General features: G+C 35.6%; 3 protein-coding genes and 1 long non-coding RNA gene across 5 annotated transcripts in view; 3 read left to right on the top strand and 1 right to left on the bottom strand.

The window, feature by feature from the left end:
• LOC104703261 lies at positions 3,557-4,594 on the top strand. The gene is made up of 2 exons (XM_010419234.2): positions 3,557-3,828; positions 3,951-4,594. The coding sequence occupies exons 1-2, from the start codon at positions 3,619-3,621 to the stop codon at positions 4,506-4,508; spliced, it is 768 nt and encodes a 255-aa protein (XP_010417536.1). The 5' UTR covers positions 3,557-3,618; the 3' UTR covers positions 4,509-4,594.
• LOC109125505 (uncharacterized protein At1g43920, Chloroplastic-like) lies at positions 9,071-9,446 on the bottom strand. Its single transcript, XM_019227182.1, has 2 exons — positions 9,333-9,446; positions 9,071-9,223 (listed from the first exon to the last, which is right to left on the bottom strand). Exons 1-2 carry the CDS (start codon positions 9,444-9,446, stop codon positions 9,071-9,073), a joined length of 267 nt encoding a protein of 88 aa, XP_019082727.1.
• The window catches only part of LOC104703259 (nucleolar complex protein 3 homolog), a 6,402-nt gene continuing 1,573 nt past the window's right edge, over positions 10,012-14,840 (top strand). Inside the window, exons 1-13 of one of the 2 annotated variants that reach the window (XM_010419233.2) lie at positions 10,012-10,280; positions 10,522-10,682; positions 10,783-10,976; positions 11,245-11,453; positions 11,568-11,670; positions 11,770-11,933; positions 12,048-12,186; positions 12,419-12,592; positions 12,767-12,903; positions 13,115-13,444; positions 13,529-13,668; positions 13,760-13,857; positions 13,937-14,285. In XM_010419233.2, the coding sequence (XP_010417535.1) occupies positions 10,117-10,280; positions 10,522-10,682; positions 10,783-10,976; positions 11,245-11,453; positions 11,568-11,670; positions 11,770-11,933; positions 12,048-12,186; positions 12,419-12,592; positions 12,767-12,903; positions 13,115-13,444; positions 13,529-13,668; positions 13,760-13,857; positions 13,937-14,285 (2,362 nt within the window). In that variant the 5' untranslated portion in view covers positions 10,012-10,116. Of the gene's footprint in view, positions 10,281-10,521; positions 10,683-10,782; positions 10,977-11,244; positions 11,454-11,567; positions 11,671-11,769; positions 11,934-12,047; positions 12,187-12,418; positions 12,593-12,766; positions 12,904-13,114; positions 13,445-13,528; positions 13,669-13,759; positions 13,858-13,936; positions 14,456-14,840 lie in introns of those variants that run through there. The other variant, XM_010419232.2, reaches the window with a different exon arrangement.
• LOC104703260 lies at positions 14,510-14,840 on the top strand. The gene is made up of 2 exons (XR_754149.2): positions 14,510-14,652; positions 14,744-14,840. It is a non-coding gene; the product is annotated as an uncharacterized LOC104703260 (long non-coding RNA).

Genomic DNA, 14,840 nt, shown 5'->3' with positions numbered 1-14,840 from the left:
CTTAACAGTGATGGTTACTTCTTTTTTTCCTGATCACCTAACTAATCACTCATTAGGTCCAAGCACAGAGCTAATAATTCCAAATTTGAATAAAATAAATAACGCCATAAAATTCACGCATAGATAACTCTGACGACACCAACAACAAAAACTTAAAAAGGTAGGCAGATGAAATCAATGATTACGCATGCATCACGCACATGGATTTGTAATGAGGATATAAATAAATACTACTCCCTGTATCTGCATATATTGATATTTTGAAGCTTATACACATTTTAAGAAAACAATGATTACTGAGTTTAAATATATTTTTTTTCTTTGACTAAAGAGATATTATTTAATTGTAAACCAATAACAATTTAAAATTTTAAATATTTTCAATGATTATTTCTTGAAATTTACAAAACATCAATCTTTATAGGACAAAAAAATATCCCAAAATATCAATTTTTGTAGGACAAAAAAATATTACAAAACATGAGAATATATTTTAAGTTTTTAACATAATGTGTTGTTTATAACCGAAGGACCACGGTCCAAATCTCATATGGATTCTGCTGATACCAAATAAATTTGACTTATGGTCAACCATTATTAGTCCATATTACAACAGAAATACTTGAACCCCTAGTAGTCTCATAACTTCGCAAGCCATTCGTCACAACTACTAAGATCACTATATATGTTTTATTATCAGACTAATTAGTAATTATATCATGTGGTAACAGGACTTATGAACGCGTGACAGTAAAAATCTATTAAGGGCCTCTCGTTTCTCCTCTAATTGAGAGCTTATTTATTTCCAAAACGGACTAACGGAGTACTTTAAACAATTTTAACGAGGACGATAAACAAGCGAGAAAATAAGTTGGGCCGGATATTCTAGATACTGGGCTCAAGACACTCTAAACAGCCCTCACTATTTGAAACAGCCAATATACATCTTTTCAAATTATATATTTAACATTGCACATATTTGGTATATTGCGGGCCTGTTTTAAAAATCTCCGCCTACCAACGATTACGCCCAGTAAAATCGCTAGGCTCACCATCTCCACCTCAATTAATGACTAATCCTTGTTTAGTATCGATTATCCGATTTTACCGTCTAATTAATTTCCGCATAATTTTGTATATACCATTATTTTTGGAGCCAAATATAAATCAAATATATATATATTTGTTATTTAGACATTTAAATTAAGAATTTATGATGTTTTACAATAACTAATGTACAAACTTTTAATTAAAATCATAATTTTTTTCTTAAAATTACGTTTTTATATTTTTACCGTAATTTTAAAGACAATACTATAGCTTTATATTTTATTTGATATTTTTCTTTTCACATAAACATATATTTAGTAATATATATTTTTAATTTACTATTAATTTAATAAAATAACCCACAAGTTCCCGATTAATTCTCGTTTAATCTCCGATTTTCTTATTAGGCGCTAGGCCCACCCGACCGCCCGACTAGCGCCTAGCAATTTCTAAAACAGGAACTTAATAATGAAATCATCTTAATCTATACAATTCATAGAGTTACATGTTTTTATCATCTAAAAAACGCCGATAGTAGTTTTTTCATAAAAAATGCCACTTAAAAATTGTTTTATGAGACCTCCACTCCTTTAATTTAGGGGTGAATATTTTCTTGGTAACGTATTTTAACACTGTATCCGAATAATCTAAGTTGGATATATCAAAATTTTGAAGTTTTTTTGTGTGTGTAAGATTAGGTCTATTTATCTTATTTTTGGTAAAAAAGAACATTACTTCAGCATAAGTAAATAAATTTAAAAAAAAAAAAAACAGAAAATCGACTGCAGGATGAGTACTAAATATGGCCTGGGAATTTAAGGTTTACAATATGCATTTACACTTATAAATAGTAGTATCATTTAACTTACAATTGAATAACCCCACCAATTTTCCATTAAAAAGCATTGAAACCCCAAGACCAGTCTCACTGCCATATAAATAAATACTACCAAATTTAATTTCACCCCTGTATATATTGGTGGTGGTACGGTTACACATTTAGGGCCAGCCGTCTTATTAGGAATACGTATCCTATCCTCCAAAAATAAACATTTTGAAACCACAATTATATNAGTTTGGTAAACCTTAATGCAAATCAAATAACGTATCAATTTGTTAATGATTTTAGTAACTACTCTTGACGTCAATCGAACCAATCCCGATAAAGTATGTCATTACTTTCACACATACTATATTCGTGTGTGTGTGTGTGTGTGCAAGTTAATGAGAAGCTAGTATATTAAATGAGAAATCGTCTGTGAGGCATCATCGTTTCGTCACCCTAAGTAAGAACCTAAATAACCTCATCTTTAAATACTACTACTGTGCTCGAAGCTCTTTGGGTCTCTCTGTTCTTAAATGCATACACCTTCCTATTTCCTAAAAAAGCCAATTAATTAATATCTCACCATATCTTCTTTCCTTTTTTTTTTCTTTTTTTTTTTTGTGGTTTGAGTATTATCTTAATGACTTTTGCAAATGTTGACAGCAGGAAAATAATGTCGGTATAAATAGCTAAGTGTTACTAATAGTAGTGTTTTAGAAAGTCAACAACACGGCGGAAAGAAACCCGAAAGAGCAATTGAATAATAATACTAGTAACAACATTTTCATAATTTCAATATTTTTTTCTTTTATTTTGTGCGCAATAATGAATTACACAGGATTAGTCATCATTCATTAATCACGGATGGCAAAAGAAAAAGAAGAAAAAAGAATGAAGTCATAAAAATCACTAATTGAAGAAGTCGTAAAAAAGGGGAGGTTTGAAAAGTAATTATGGAGAGACGCTTAGCAATTAATGCGTTTAAGAACTCTCTCTCTCTCTCTCTCTCTCTCTCTATCTCGCATTTAAAACACTTTGGCTCTTTCTCCTATAATTCCTCTCCTCCATTCGACGATAATACCTCCTCCTTGTAAACAATTACTACACGAACATAAATACTAAATTTATTATCAGAATAATAAATGCATGTTTCGAGACTGATTTGAACAAACGTTTCAAGCAAAAATTACACTTGGAGTCCAATTATAAGATGAATTACATGTAAACCGGTCCATTTTGTTGTACTATATTACATACATAAATAAAAACGCAGAAAAAAAAATATATGGTAAGGAAGGAAACGAATAGTGAGAAAACGTGTAGTGGTGAAGTAGGGAAAAGAAAGAAGATTAGAGAGAGAGATCATCATCATCATCAACATCAACAACACCAACATTAAATGTGTTAAAAATTGCTAGTCAATAATAATGGTACAACGATAAATGTAAGTGTAACCCCCTCATTAAATAGTACTAGTACTAGTATTTAGCGCTTCGTATACACAATTACGTACTACTCCTCCTCCTAGAAAGTAAAGTAAATCAATTTTGAAAAAAAAAAAAAAATTAAATCGTATATTTAATTAATACTACGAATTTTAGTATAAACCGAACGTGCCGCATTTAATATTTTCAACCCTTACTTAAGTAATTAGGCTCCTTCTATATAACTCATCTCTGCGTTTACACACCCCTTCCCAACAATTACTCTCTCTCTCTCTCTCTCTCTCAGATTCCTCTGATATGGCTGCTGACGTCAGCTCTCTCGTACGGTTACTTAGCGGTTACAAAGACGACCGAGCGGTGGTAAAAGAATCTCCCGGAGCCAAATCTACTGCGCTCATGACTCGCGACCTCCTTGGAAGCGGACGAGGATCAGGTGATGATCGCTCTCTTGAGCTTGACCTCGACCTTCAAGTCCCTTCCGGTTATGAAAAACGTCTCGATTTGAAGGTTCGTATATATATATATATATATATATTTTTTAAGAGTTTTAGAGAAATCGAACGTTAGATTTCTCCTATGTAAATCGCGATTTTTTTTTGGGGCTGATTAGATCTTTTGTGTGTGAACAGTCAGGGAAAGTGTATTTGCAACGATGCAACTCAACGAGCTCATCGTCGATAACAAACGCAGAACAATCCAATCAAACAGTACCGACGTTTCAAGATTTGAATTTCCCACCGAATTCGAGTAGTAGTAATCCTCCGAAGCCTTTGTTAAACCTCTTCGACGACACCACGACGCTTGAACTCAAGCTACTCCCTTCGTCTCGTTCTTCTCGTCCTATGCCGTTATCTCCCAACAACACTACTACTACTAATAGTAGCAGCAATTTCCAGAGCGTCTGCACTCTCGATAAGGTGAAATCAGCTCTGGAGAGAGCGGAGAGAGATCCTCCGGCTGTGTTCAAGAAACGACAATCGCCGGACGATACGGTACTTTCTGATGATGATCATGATAGGACGCCCGTGGCGGCTGGGTGTCCTGGATGTTTGTCGTATGTTTTGGTGATGATGAACAACCCGAAATGTCCGAGGTGTGATACCATTCTTCCTTTGCCTGCTGCAAATTCTAATTCTATCAAGATCAAGGAGAAGAAGCCTAAGATTGATCTCAACATTTCAATCTAAACAACAAACTTTTGTGGGGGGTTTAATTGGAAACATTTTTCATTATTTTTGGGGAGTCTTCCGTGTTGTAAATGATAGATTTAAAAGGGAAAAAAAAAAAAAAAAGAAGAGAAAAAATTTGATGGGGAAAGACGTTAATTATATTTTTGTAAATGCGTTTTAGTTGAAAAATTTACAAAAAAAATACTTGGTAGTCTTTATTTCGAACAATAAAATAAATTGGGATTCACAACAAAAAATAATGACTAATGTTATAGTTTTACAATTATTGTTTCTCTACTTTTAAAATGACCCAAATTAAAGACTGGTTGGTTGGGAACGTAGTTAGAAACTTCGAGAATTCATTATATTTGTTCATATAAAAAGTAGATATATTAGGTTTTTTTGGACTGGAAAAAATTGGACTTGGAGTTGGATCCAAATGTGAGTGGTTACGATTTTCCTTTTAATTGATGACTACTAAATGACTACTATTATGAGGAAGTGGGTTTGCACTTTGCTTGCATGAATGCCTTCAACAAACAAGTTTTTCAACCTATTGAAAGATAATTTTTCTATCGGTTTATTTGTACAAACATTGATTATAAAATAATTAAAAATCGCTTATTTAATGGGACAACTGTTTTTTTTTTGTTTGGGAAGGATTGAATGTCCTAGTTTTTGTGTGGTTTAAGTATTAGAGATACTATTTAATTTGATCATAAGGTCATTCAAAGTTATGCTGACCTAATTAACTTCAAGTGCTTATGTCAACAGTGTGCACACACATATTCACATATTCAAGTAACGTAATAAATCCTACATATCCAAAAAAATACCGATAACTTATTTTATACTAATAATAATAATGTCAACGACGCAAGGGAAATTTAAAATGCAATATGTATAGTGTAATTGTATCGTATATAATATATACTACAGCCGACGAGTAGATGAGTTATATTTATGATAGAATTGAAATTTATACTAGAGGTGGGACCAGAAATAACAATATTTCGTAGGTAGTATAGTTTTTTTTTTGGCATTTAACATTTTGTGTGTGTGTGTTGCATTTACACATTCGTCATTATCCAAAAAACTAAAATCTAGCGTATACTTTTCGTACCTCTCTACAGTTACGAAATTAGATATACGTTATAATTATTTTAAATGTTTATTTGTGTCCTCTTCACTGGGAAAATAGTTTCATGTCCAATTTTATCTTCTTTTTTTTTTTTTTGGGTTAGAATATATTGGCCTATGGATAGGAAAATAAGAAAGAAGAAAAAAAAAAAGAAGAAGAGAAAATGGGAAAGCCCTCATCCCTATAATAGAAACGAAATATAATTAATGGGGGATCGTGACATCTATTAAATTGCAATTAATGCTCTTGCCACATTTATGAACTTTGGTCATTTCCTTCACGAAAACCATTTATATTCAACGTGTCGACTTATTGCCTTTCTCACTATTAATTGATTTTTTGGCATATTGTTTCTCATCCCTCTGTGCTTTTCATGGAAAACCCAAAAAAAATAAAAATTAAAAGCAGAAAAAAACAGTATCGCATGTAATTTGTGAATTTTTTTCATAGTTTCTTCATGTGACTACAGTGTATATTCGTACGTCAATACCCGAATTATGTGAACAAAAATCACTATTTAATATTTGGGAAAAATATCATTAAATACATGAACTCACTCATTTAGGTCACTTTAATCACCAATTTCATCACAAGCCATTTTAAACATAAAATTTCATTGACTTTCCATTTTAAACATCATCTTGTATTGACCAGAACCAAAAAGACATATCGTTAACTTGGAAAACAGAGGTATTAACTAGGGTTAACTAGTCGTTAACTCTCTCTGTTAAGTCTTACAAAGTGAAATCAAGAAAACAAAAACCCAATCCCCAATTTCCCCAAAATCCCTAATTCTTAAACAAAATCTCTAATCCTTGATCTCAAATGACCAAATGCCAAAAGTGAAAAACAAAGGTGTAATTATGTTGGTCGGAGGAGGAGAAGGAGGCTCGCCTCTACCTTGAGATGAATCACATAGCTTAGTTGTCTTGGATTAAGCTCCATTAGATGAAGCTTCGCCGCGAGTCGAGTCAGATAGTGTTGTCGGAGATGGAGAACGAGCTCCATTGCAAGGTGTTTTAGATTCCGATGTCAGAGATGTAGGTGGAGCTGAACTAGTTGTAGGCGTATCGGAATCTGTTATTGGAGGTAAAAGTCGAGCTTCAAGTCGGCGTCGAAAACAAAAAAAAAGAAGTGCAGATGGAGATGTTGAACCTGAAGTGGAGCCTCAAGTGGAGCATGACAGTGAAGATGATTGCGCGGTTTATGGTGATGAAGACTGCGATGATGTTGATGATGCAGTAGGTGATGGAGATAGAGATGATAACAGTGTGCAGGAAGGTTTAGCTGTTGAAGTAGATGTTAACTTAAACATCTAAGAGGATTTCCCAGAGATGGTTATAGCAAAAAAAGCAGAAGGAGTTGGTTCCGATTATGACAGTGGTGATGACATATGGGACGACGACAAGATTCCAGAAAACTTATAACTCTCATGAGGACTTCAAGCTAGCAGTGTTGATGTATTCTTTGAATACAAGGTATGATATTAAACTCTATAGGTCTTCAGGTATGTTGGTTGGTGCGACATGTTGTTATGTTGATGAAGATAGTGTAAAATGTCCGTGGAGGGTATATTGTTGATATGAGAAGAGGAAGCATAAGATGCAAGTGAAAGTTTATGTCAATGAACATATATGTATTAGGTCGGGCTTCTCAAAGATGTTGAAGCGATCTTCTATTGCTTTTTTGTTTGAAGAAAGGCTTAGACTGAATCCGAAACTTACAAAATATGAGATGGCTGCTGAGATTAAAAGGGAATACAACTTGGAAGTGACACCAGATCAGTGTGCAAAGGCGAAGACGAAAGTTATGAGTGCAAGAAAGGCTAGTCATGAATCACAGTTTGCACGCATATGGGACTATCAAGCAGAGGTTTTGAAGCAGAACAAATACTCATAATTTGAGATTGAAACAGTCCCATGGCCAATAATTGGAAGCAAACAGAGGTTTTACAGGTTATATATTTGTTTTAAATCTCGGAAGGAATCATGGAAACAAACATGTAGACCCATCATAGGACTATCTGGAGCTTTTTTAAAATGGGACATAAAGGGACATGTTCTAGCTGCAGTTGGAAGAGATGGGGATAATCGGATTGTTCCTCTAGCTTGGGCAGTTGTAGAAATAGAAAACGACACACATGAGGAAACATGTTCAAAATTGGAGACATGTTCTAGCTGCAGTTGCTGAGATTGAAAAAATGATCGCAGGCACACAATTTTGCACTAGATATATGGCCAGAAACAACATACATGAGGTATATCATAATGATATTGGCTACAATGTATATATGAATGCTAGGACTTGTGGATGCAGGAAGTGGCAGATGGTTGGAATCCCATGTATTCATGCTGCTAGTGTGATAATCGGAAAGAAGGAAAAAGTTTAGGACTATGTCCATGATTATTATACAAGGCTAAGGTGGCGAGAAACATACAAAGATGGTATTAGACCAGGCCAAGGGATGCCGTTGTGGCCTAGATTGAACAGGTTGGCTGTTTTGCCTCCACCATGGAGAAGAGGCAATCCCAGAAGGCCATCTAACTATGATAGGCGGAAAGGAAGAAATGAATCTTCTTCTTCTTCAAATAACAATAAGATGTCAAGGGAAAAAAGAATCATGACGTGTTCTAACTGCAATGAAGAAGGGCACAACAAGAAAGCTTGCAAAAATCCAACTGCTGTGAGTCTACCTAAGAGACCAAGAGGAAGACAAAAAAAAATCAGGTTTTTAGCTTGCAAAATTCAAGTTTTTAATTCTGTATTTAGCTTGCAAAATTCAAGTTTTTTGGTTTTTAACATACAATTTACTTAGGAACCACAACGATCACAACCACAAGGATCACAACCACCACAACCACAAGGATCACAACCACCACAACCACAAAGATCACAACCAGAAAGATCACAACCTCATCAACCACCAGAAAGATCACAGTCTCATCAACCACCACAACCACAAGGATCACAACCTCATCAACCACCACAACCACAAGGATCACAGCCTCATCAACCACAAGGGGAAGGTCTTAGTAGATTTGGAAACTGGTTTGAGTGTTCCAACTAGATTTGCATATTGTCTCGTTTTTTTTCCATGTTGTCTGAACCTCTATCGGTGTTGTCTCAGTTTTTTGTTTATTCTCTGAACCTAATCTATAAGTATTGTCTCGGTTTTTTGTTGAACCTTATTTGGAACATGGTTTGAAAGATCCAAATGACAAAAGTCTTTTATTATTCAAATGACATAAGTCTTTTATTATCCAACTTAGTATTACAAAGACAAGGAAGACATATTACCAGACAACGACCAAACACACGATCAAATACACTAGTAACCAAGAACAAATTTCTGTTTTTTCGTTTTACATATTAGGATCACAATGGCAATGACACCAATAAAAACACACACCAGGCAAAAAGAGCTCATCAACTTCCATTTCTAAGTTTCTCTTTTGTTCCACATTCCATCTTCCTTCAATTCTTCGATCTGGGCTTTCAAATCTTCAATCTCTTTGTCAATGATGGAGATTTTTGGTAAAGCATCTACAACCTCCTCATATACACTTTCTTCAACCCATTTAAACAAGTGGTCCTGAAACACAAAAACAAAACTCAAACCTTGAAAAACACTAAATCAAAACAATGCAACAACTTACATCTCCTCTCTTTGGACAGCGGAAGAAAGATCTTCATGGGTTTGCCTGCGTGTTCGATGTGTAAAGTACAACATCTAAGTCGCAATGACACTTCGAAGAGAACCCATGGCACCCGCGGCCTCTGTTTTCACCGTGCGATTTCCTAGAATTGCAACTCATGTTTGTAGGAGAATATGGAGATGAGAGTTTTCGATATGCAGATAATGAAATCAAACTTAAGAAGAGAAAACAATGTCGAGGAAGAAGAACTTTGTTTTGAGAATTAAGGATTTTGGGGAAATTGGGGATTGGGTTTTTTGTTTTCTCGATTTCATTTAGCGACAAAACGACGTCGTGTAAAACTTAACAGAGAGAGTTAACGACTACTTAACCCCAGTTAATTCTTCCGTTTGCCAAGTTAACGACATGTCTCTTTGGTCCTGGTCAATACAAGATCATGTTTAAAATGGAAAGTCAATGAAATTTCATGTTTCAAATGGTCTGTGATGAAGTTGGTGATTAAAATGGCCTAAATGAGTGAGTTCATGTATTTAATGACATTTTATGTTTTCATTATTGAAGCTCTTTTTTCCCCCAATACGACAACGTTTCAAACTACTCCACAGAGAAGATTTTCTTGGGCCCATTATCCATACACGGGCCTAAGCCCATTATCGAAGACGTTTTTTTGCTTCCAAAAAAATTATTATTTTACTATTATTGTCTTCACAAAAACCCTAAACCCTAATTTTGGGTACTTGGATTCTGTGCAGAGGCAGTTTATCATTTTGTTCTTGTCAATTTTTCGTGAGTGTGCCTCTTCTCTGTTGCTTCCTCTGAGCGGTGGATAATGGGAAAAAGTAGGCGTAAACAGAAGGTTATACCTCCACCTCAGCTTCCTCCGGATGTACCCGAAGAGGATATCGAGTTTTCCGACGAGGATTTGAAATACGTCGAAGAGAACACTGAATACGCTCGATTCGTTTCTCGAATTGACACCGCCGCTATCGATAAGTGCGTTCACCACGTTTTTTGTGCTTTTCTAAATTTTGGTCTTAGTGTGTTTCTTTTGTATTTAGGTGATTTTTTTGAGTTTATTAGGATTGAATTAGTGTGAGTCTTACTTCAGATTCCTTCTGTGTGAGTGGTTTTTTTTATGCTCACACTCTGACTTAGCTAATAGATTTCCCAATCTAAGATTTATCTATCTGATGAAATAGTTTGTGTTGATGATATTTTGTTACGCTGTTGGTAGGCAATGTGGTGGTAGAGTCAAGACAGTGGAGGATAAGTACGAAGAAGAACGATTAAAGAAGAAGACACATCAGGAAGAGAAAGGGAATGGCGAGATTCTTGTTGATCCTGTTGATGTTCTCCCTATCAAGACTTTAGATGGAAAACTCCAATATAGAACAGGTAATAAACGAAAACAACTATCTTCGTTTTTTTTTTCTTTTTGTTTAATGGCTCAATCTTGGTGATGGCGTTTTTTGTTTTGTATATTGATATGGTTCAGAGGCGAAGAAGTCAAAACTAGCTGAAGCCAATACAGATGAAGCAGAGGCGGATATTCTTGAAGATGAAAATATTCTGAACAAATCTCAAAGGAGAGCAAAAGCTAAAAAGAGTAAAAAGGAGGCAAAGAAACAAGAGAAGGAACTACCTAATGAGATTATACAAGAAGAAGAAACTCCCCAAGCCGCTGTTCTGGTAATGCCTGTTTTGAGTTTCTCTGTTTTTTTTTGCTAAAAGTTTCAATCTTTGACATGATTTTTCACTGAGCATAATTTTTGATAGCTTTCAGCATCTTGATTGTGCTAATAACTTTCCATCTAAAGAATTCTTAATAACTTTTTGGAGTTAATCGTTCATATTATGAAAAAAATAATTCATCTGGAAATTTGGTATTCTGTGCTTTGAAGTGTTCTCTATATTCATTCATTTTTTTAATGTGTGAGTGATTTTCTTCCTTCATCAGGCAGAAGTGAAAGAAGAACTATCTGCTGAAGAGACAATTGAAAATAAACAAAATAGGCTCGCGGAATTGGGAATGCTACTACTTTCCGATCCAGAGGCAAACATAAAATCTTTAAAGGAAATGTTAGATTTCTGCAAGGATAAGAATACGAAGATTGTGAAACTTGGCTTGCTATCTCTGTTGGCTGTATTTAAAGATATTATTCCTGGGTAATTTTATCAATCTTCTATGTACATTTATTCCTCATTTCTAGTTGCTAAACATTCTCTTCATTCTCCCACTGATGTTGGTATTTAGCTCTTCTTATTTTCGTGTGGTGCCAGCTATCGGATTAGACTTCCTACAGAAAAGGAGCTCGAGATGAAGGTCTCAAAGGAAGTGAAGAAAACCCGGTTCTACGAGTCGACTTTATTAAAAGCGTACAAGGTGTGCATCTCAGTTATAGTTGACTCTTAATTTCTCTGAATATAATTTTGGGTATAATTTTGTAATACGTTTTCCTTTTCTGCTGATGTCCTTTGACAGTCATACCTGCAGAAGTTAATTATATTAGAAAAGCTGCCAGTATATAACCAAATTGCAACTCGGTGCATGTGTACATTGCTAGACGCAGTTCCTAACTTCAACTACCGTGATAACCTCTTAACTGCTGTTGTCGGAAATATCAGCTCCCCAGATGAAGTCGTAAGGTCCTGGTTATGTTAACCCTTTTTCAGAGTGATTGATTAGTCATTTCATTGTACTGCAACAGCATCCATTTCGTTCCTATCTAATACATTTGTTGCGCCTGTTTGTGTATGCAGGAGACTCTGTTGCTCTACTGTCAGGTCTCTTTTCTCAAATGAAGGGAAACATGGTGGTGAGCTGACCGTGCAGGCTGTACGCTTGATTGCTGCTCAAGTCAAAGCTCACAACTGCCAACTTCATCCTAATGCTATCGAGGTATTGACTGGCAACATTCTAAGAACCACACTTTTCTGTACCACATCACTAAGTTAAAGCGTTAGAATTGCTCCTGACAGAAAAACTAGATCACGAATTTCAGATTTCATTTGAATCATTTTGTAAGACTGATACAAGGCGCCTAATAACTCAGAAACAATCTGGTTATATTTCTTATCTCTTTGGGTTTGTTGTCATTTACCCTTGCTTCCATTTTTATATCTGTCCTTAGGTGTTCATGTCCATTCGCTTTGACGAGGATATTGGAAAGCCTAACAAAGAGGAAGATCATAATAAGAAATATAAGAAAAATAATAAAAGAAAAAACCAGGAGGAGCAAAATCAAGTGCAGGAAAATGAGAGGAAGAAATCGAAGAAAGATATGATGTCTAAAATCAGAGACGAAGTAATTTACTTTCCTTCTGTGCAATAGATTTGTTGGTGGGAAAGTTGATGTTTTAATCTTGCTTTCCATTGCATTGACAACTATTTATATGACCATAATATCTAAAACTAGTTCCGTTTGTGCTATTTATTGGTTTGCTATATGAATTGAAATTTCTTGGTGACTTGTTCTTAGGTTAGTGCTGATTACAAAGGAGTTACCTATGAACCAGATGCTAAGGAGCGGCGAAAGATGCAGACAGAGACACTTTCTGCTGTCTTTGAGACCTATTTCCGTGTCCTGAGAAACACAATGTATACAACTGGCGAAAGGTATTTTCATTTATTGTTAAAGCTAATTAAAATTGTGTTTTCCAACTTTTCCGAAAAAAGATCTAAATAACGCTTATGTTCTAATCAAATTCCAAAGAATATATAAGTAGAATTTGGCTTCACAGTCACAAATACCTATTTAACTGGTTTTATGGCTGTGTTAATGTTATTTTAAGTAATTTTTTCAAGACATCATTTTAACTAATTGCAGCTCAGAAGAAAACCCAATTTCAAATCCGGGATCCTTTGGAGCACACCCTTTGCTTGCTCCATGCTTGGATGGGTTGGCAAAATTCACCCAACAATTGGACTTGGACTACATTGGGGATCTCATGAACTATCTAAAGAAGCTTGCTTCTAGCAGTAGTGTGTCGAACAACTCAAAGCAGAAAAACGCAAGACTATTGACTGTATCTGAACGCCTTAGGTGTTGCCTTGTCGCCTTCAAAGTGATGAGGAGCAACTTAAATGCCTTGAATGTTGACTTGCAAGACTTCTTTGTCCAGCTCTACAACCTCATTCTCGAGTACCGTCCTGGAAGGTTTGTTATAACTTTTTTCCTCTTTTGTTATAACGGCATAAGCTGAATTCAGTTTAGCCTATAACACTTTGTGATGTTAAACAGGGATTCAGGTGTAGTGTTGGCTGAGTCTCTGAAGATAATGTTGTGTGACGACAGACATCAAGACATGCAAAAAGCAGCCGCGTTTGTGAAACGTTTAGCCACATTCGCGCTTTGCTTTGGATGTGCCGAGTCTATGTCTGGTAATAAACGTTACAAAACTCGTTGAATTACACATCACATGTCCTTAGTTCAAATATGATCTCTCATTCTACCATCTTTGTTCTCTTACAGCGCTTGTCACCTTGAAAATTCTACTTCAGAAGAATGTGAAATGCAGAAACCTTCTTGAGAACGATGCTGGAGGCGGCTCGGTTTCTGGTTCAATCGCAGTAAGTCACGAATTTTTACCCTCTTTTACAGGTTGAAATTGGGAATATAACTCATTAATTAGCTAAATCTGGATTGCAGAAATACCAGCCATATGCAACAGATCCTAACCTAAGCGGGGCTCTAGCAACAGTGCTTTGGGAACTCAGTCTCTTGAGCAAACATTATCATCCGGCGATCTCAACAATGGCGGCAACAATCTCCGACATGAACACTTCTCAAAGCCAAACTTTTCTTTCTGCAGTGACTCCACAACAGGCTTTTGCAGATTTTTCTCTTGTAAAGGAATCGTTTGAGCCCAAGAACGAGTCTCGAAAATTGAACAACAAACGGAAACGAGATAGTTTGCCTGAAGAAGCTAAGGATGTTCCGGAAATGGACATGGAAAAGCTCAGCAAGAAACTGAAAGAGAACTTTTCGATTCTTCAAGATATAAAAGAAGACGAGAGAGTTAGAATGGAGGCGTTGCAGTCAGAAAAGAAAAGACCATTGAAGAAACAGAGTAACGTGGTGAAGAAGAAACTTAAGAACCTTAAACCCAAAAAGAAAGCTTTTTGATCTCTCCCCCCTTTTCAACTTTTATATACATTGCTTAAAATCTAAAACGNGCATAAGCTGAATTCAGTTTAGCCTATAACACTTTGTGATGTTAAACAGGGATTCAGGTGTAGTGTTGGCTGAGTCTCTGAAGATAATGTTGTGTGACGACAGACATCAAGACATGCAAAAAGCAGCCGCGTTTGTGAAACGTTTAGCCACATTCGCGCTTTGCTTTGGATGTGCCGAGTCTATGTCTGGTAATAAACGTTACAAAACTCGTTGAATTACACATCACATGTCCTTAGTTCAAATATGATCTCTCATTCTACCATCTTTGTTCTCTTACAGCGCTTGTCACCTTGAAAATTCTACTTCAGAAGAATGTGAAATGCAGAAACCTTCTTGAGAACGATGCTGGAGGCGGCTCGGTTTCTGGTTCAATCGC

This window comes from Camelina sativa, chromosome 7 (genome assembly GCF_000633955.1).
Source record: "Camelina sativa cultivar DH55 chromosome 7, Cs, whole genome shotgun sequence".
Classification (NCBI taxonomy): Eukaryota; Viridiplantae; Streptophyta; class Magnoliopsida; order Brassicales; family Brassicaceae; genus Camelina; species Camelina sativa.
The sequence above is the reverse complement of the archived record's forward strand: the minus strand, read 5'-3'. Positions and strand labels throughout refer to the sequence as shown.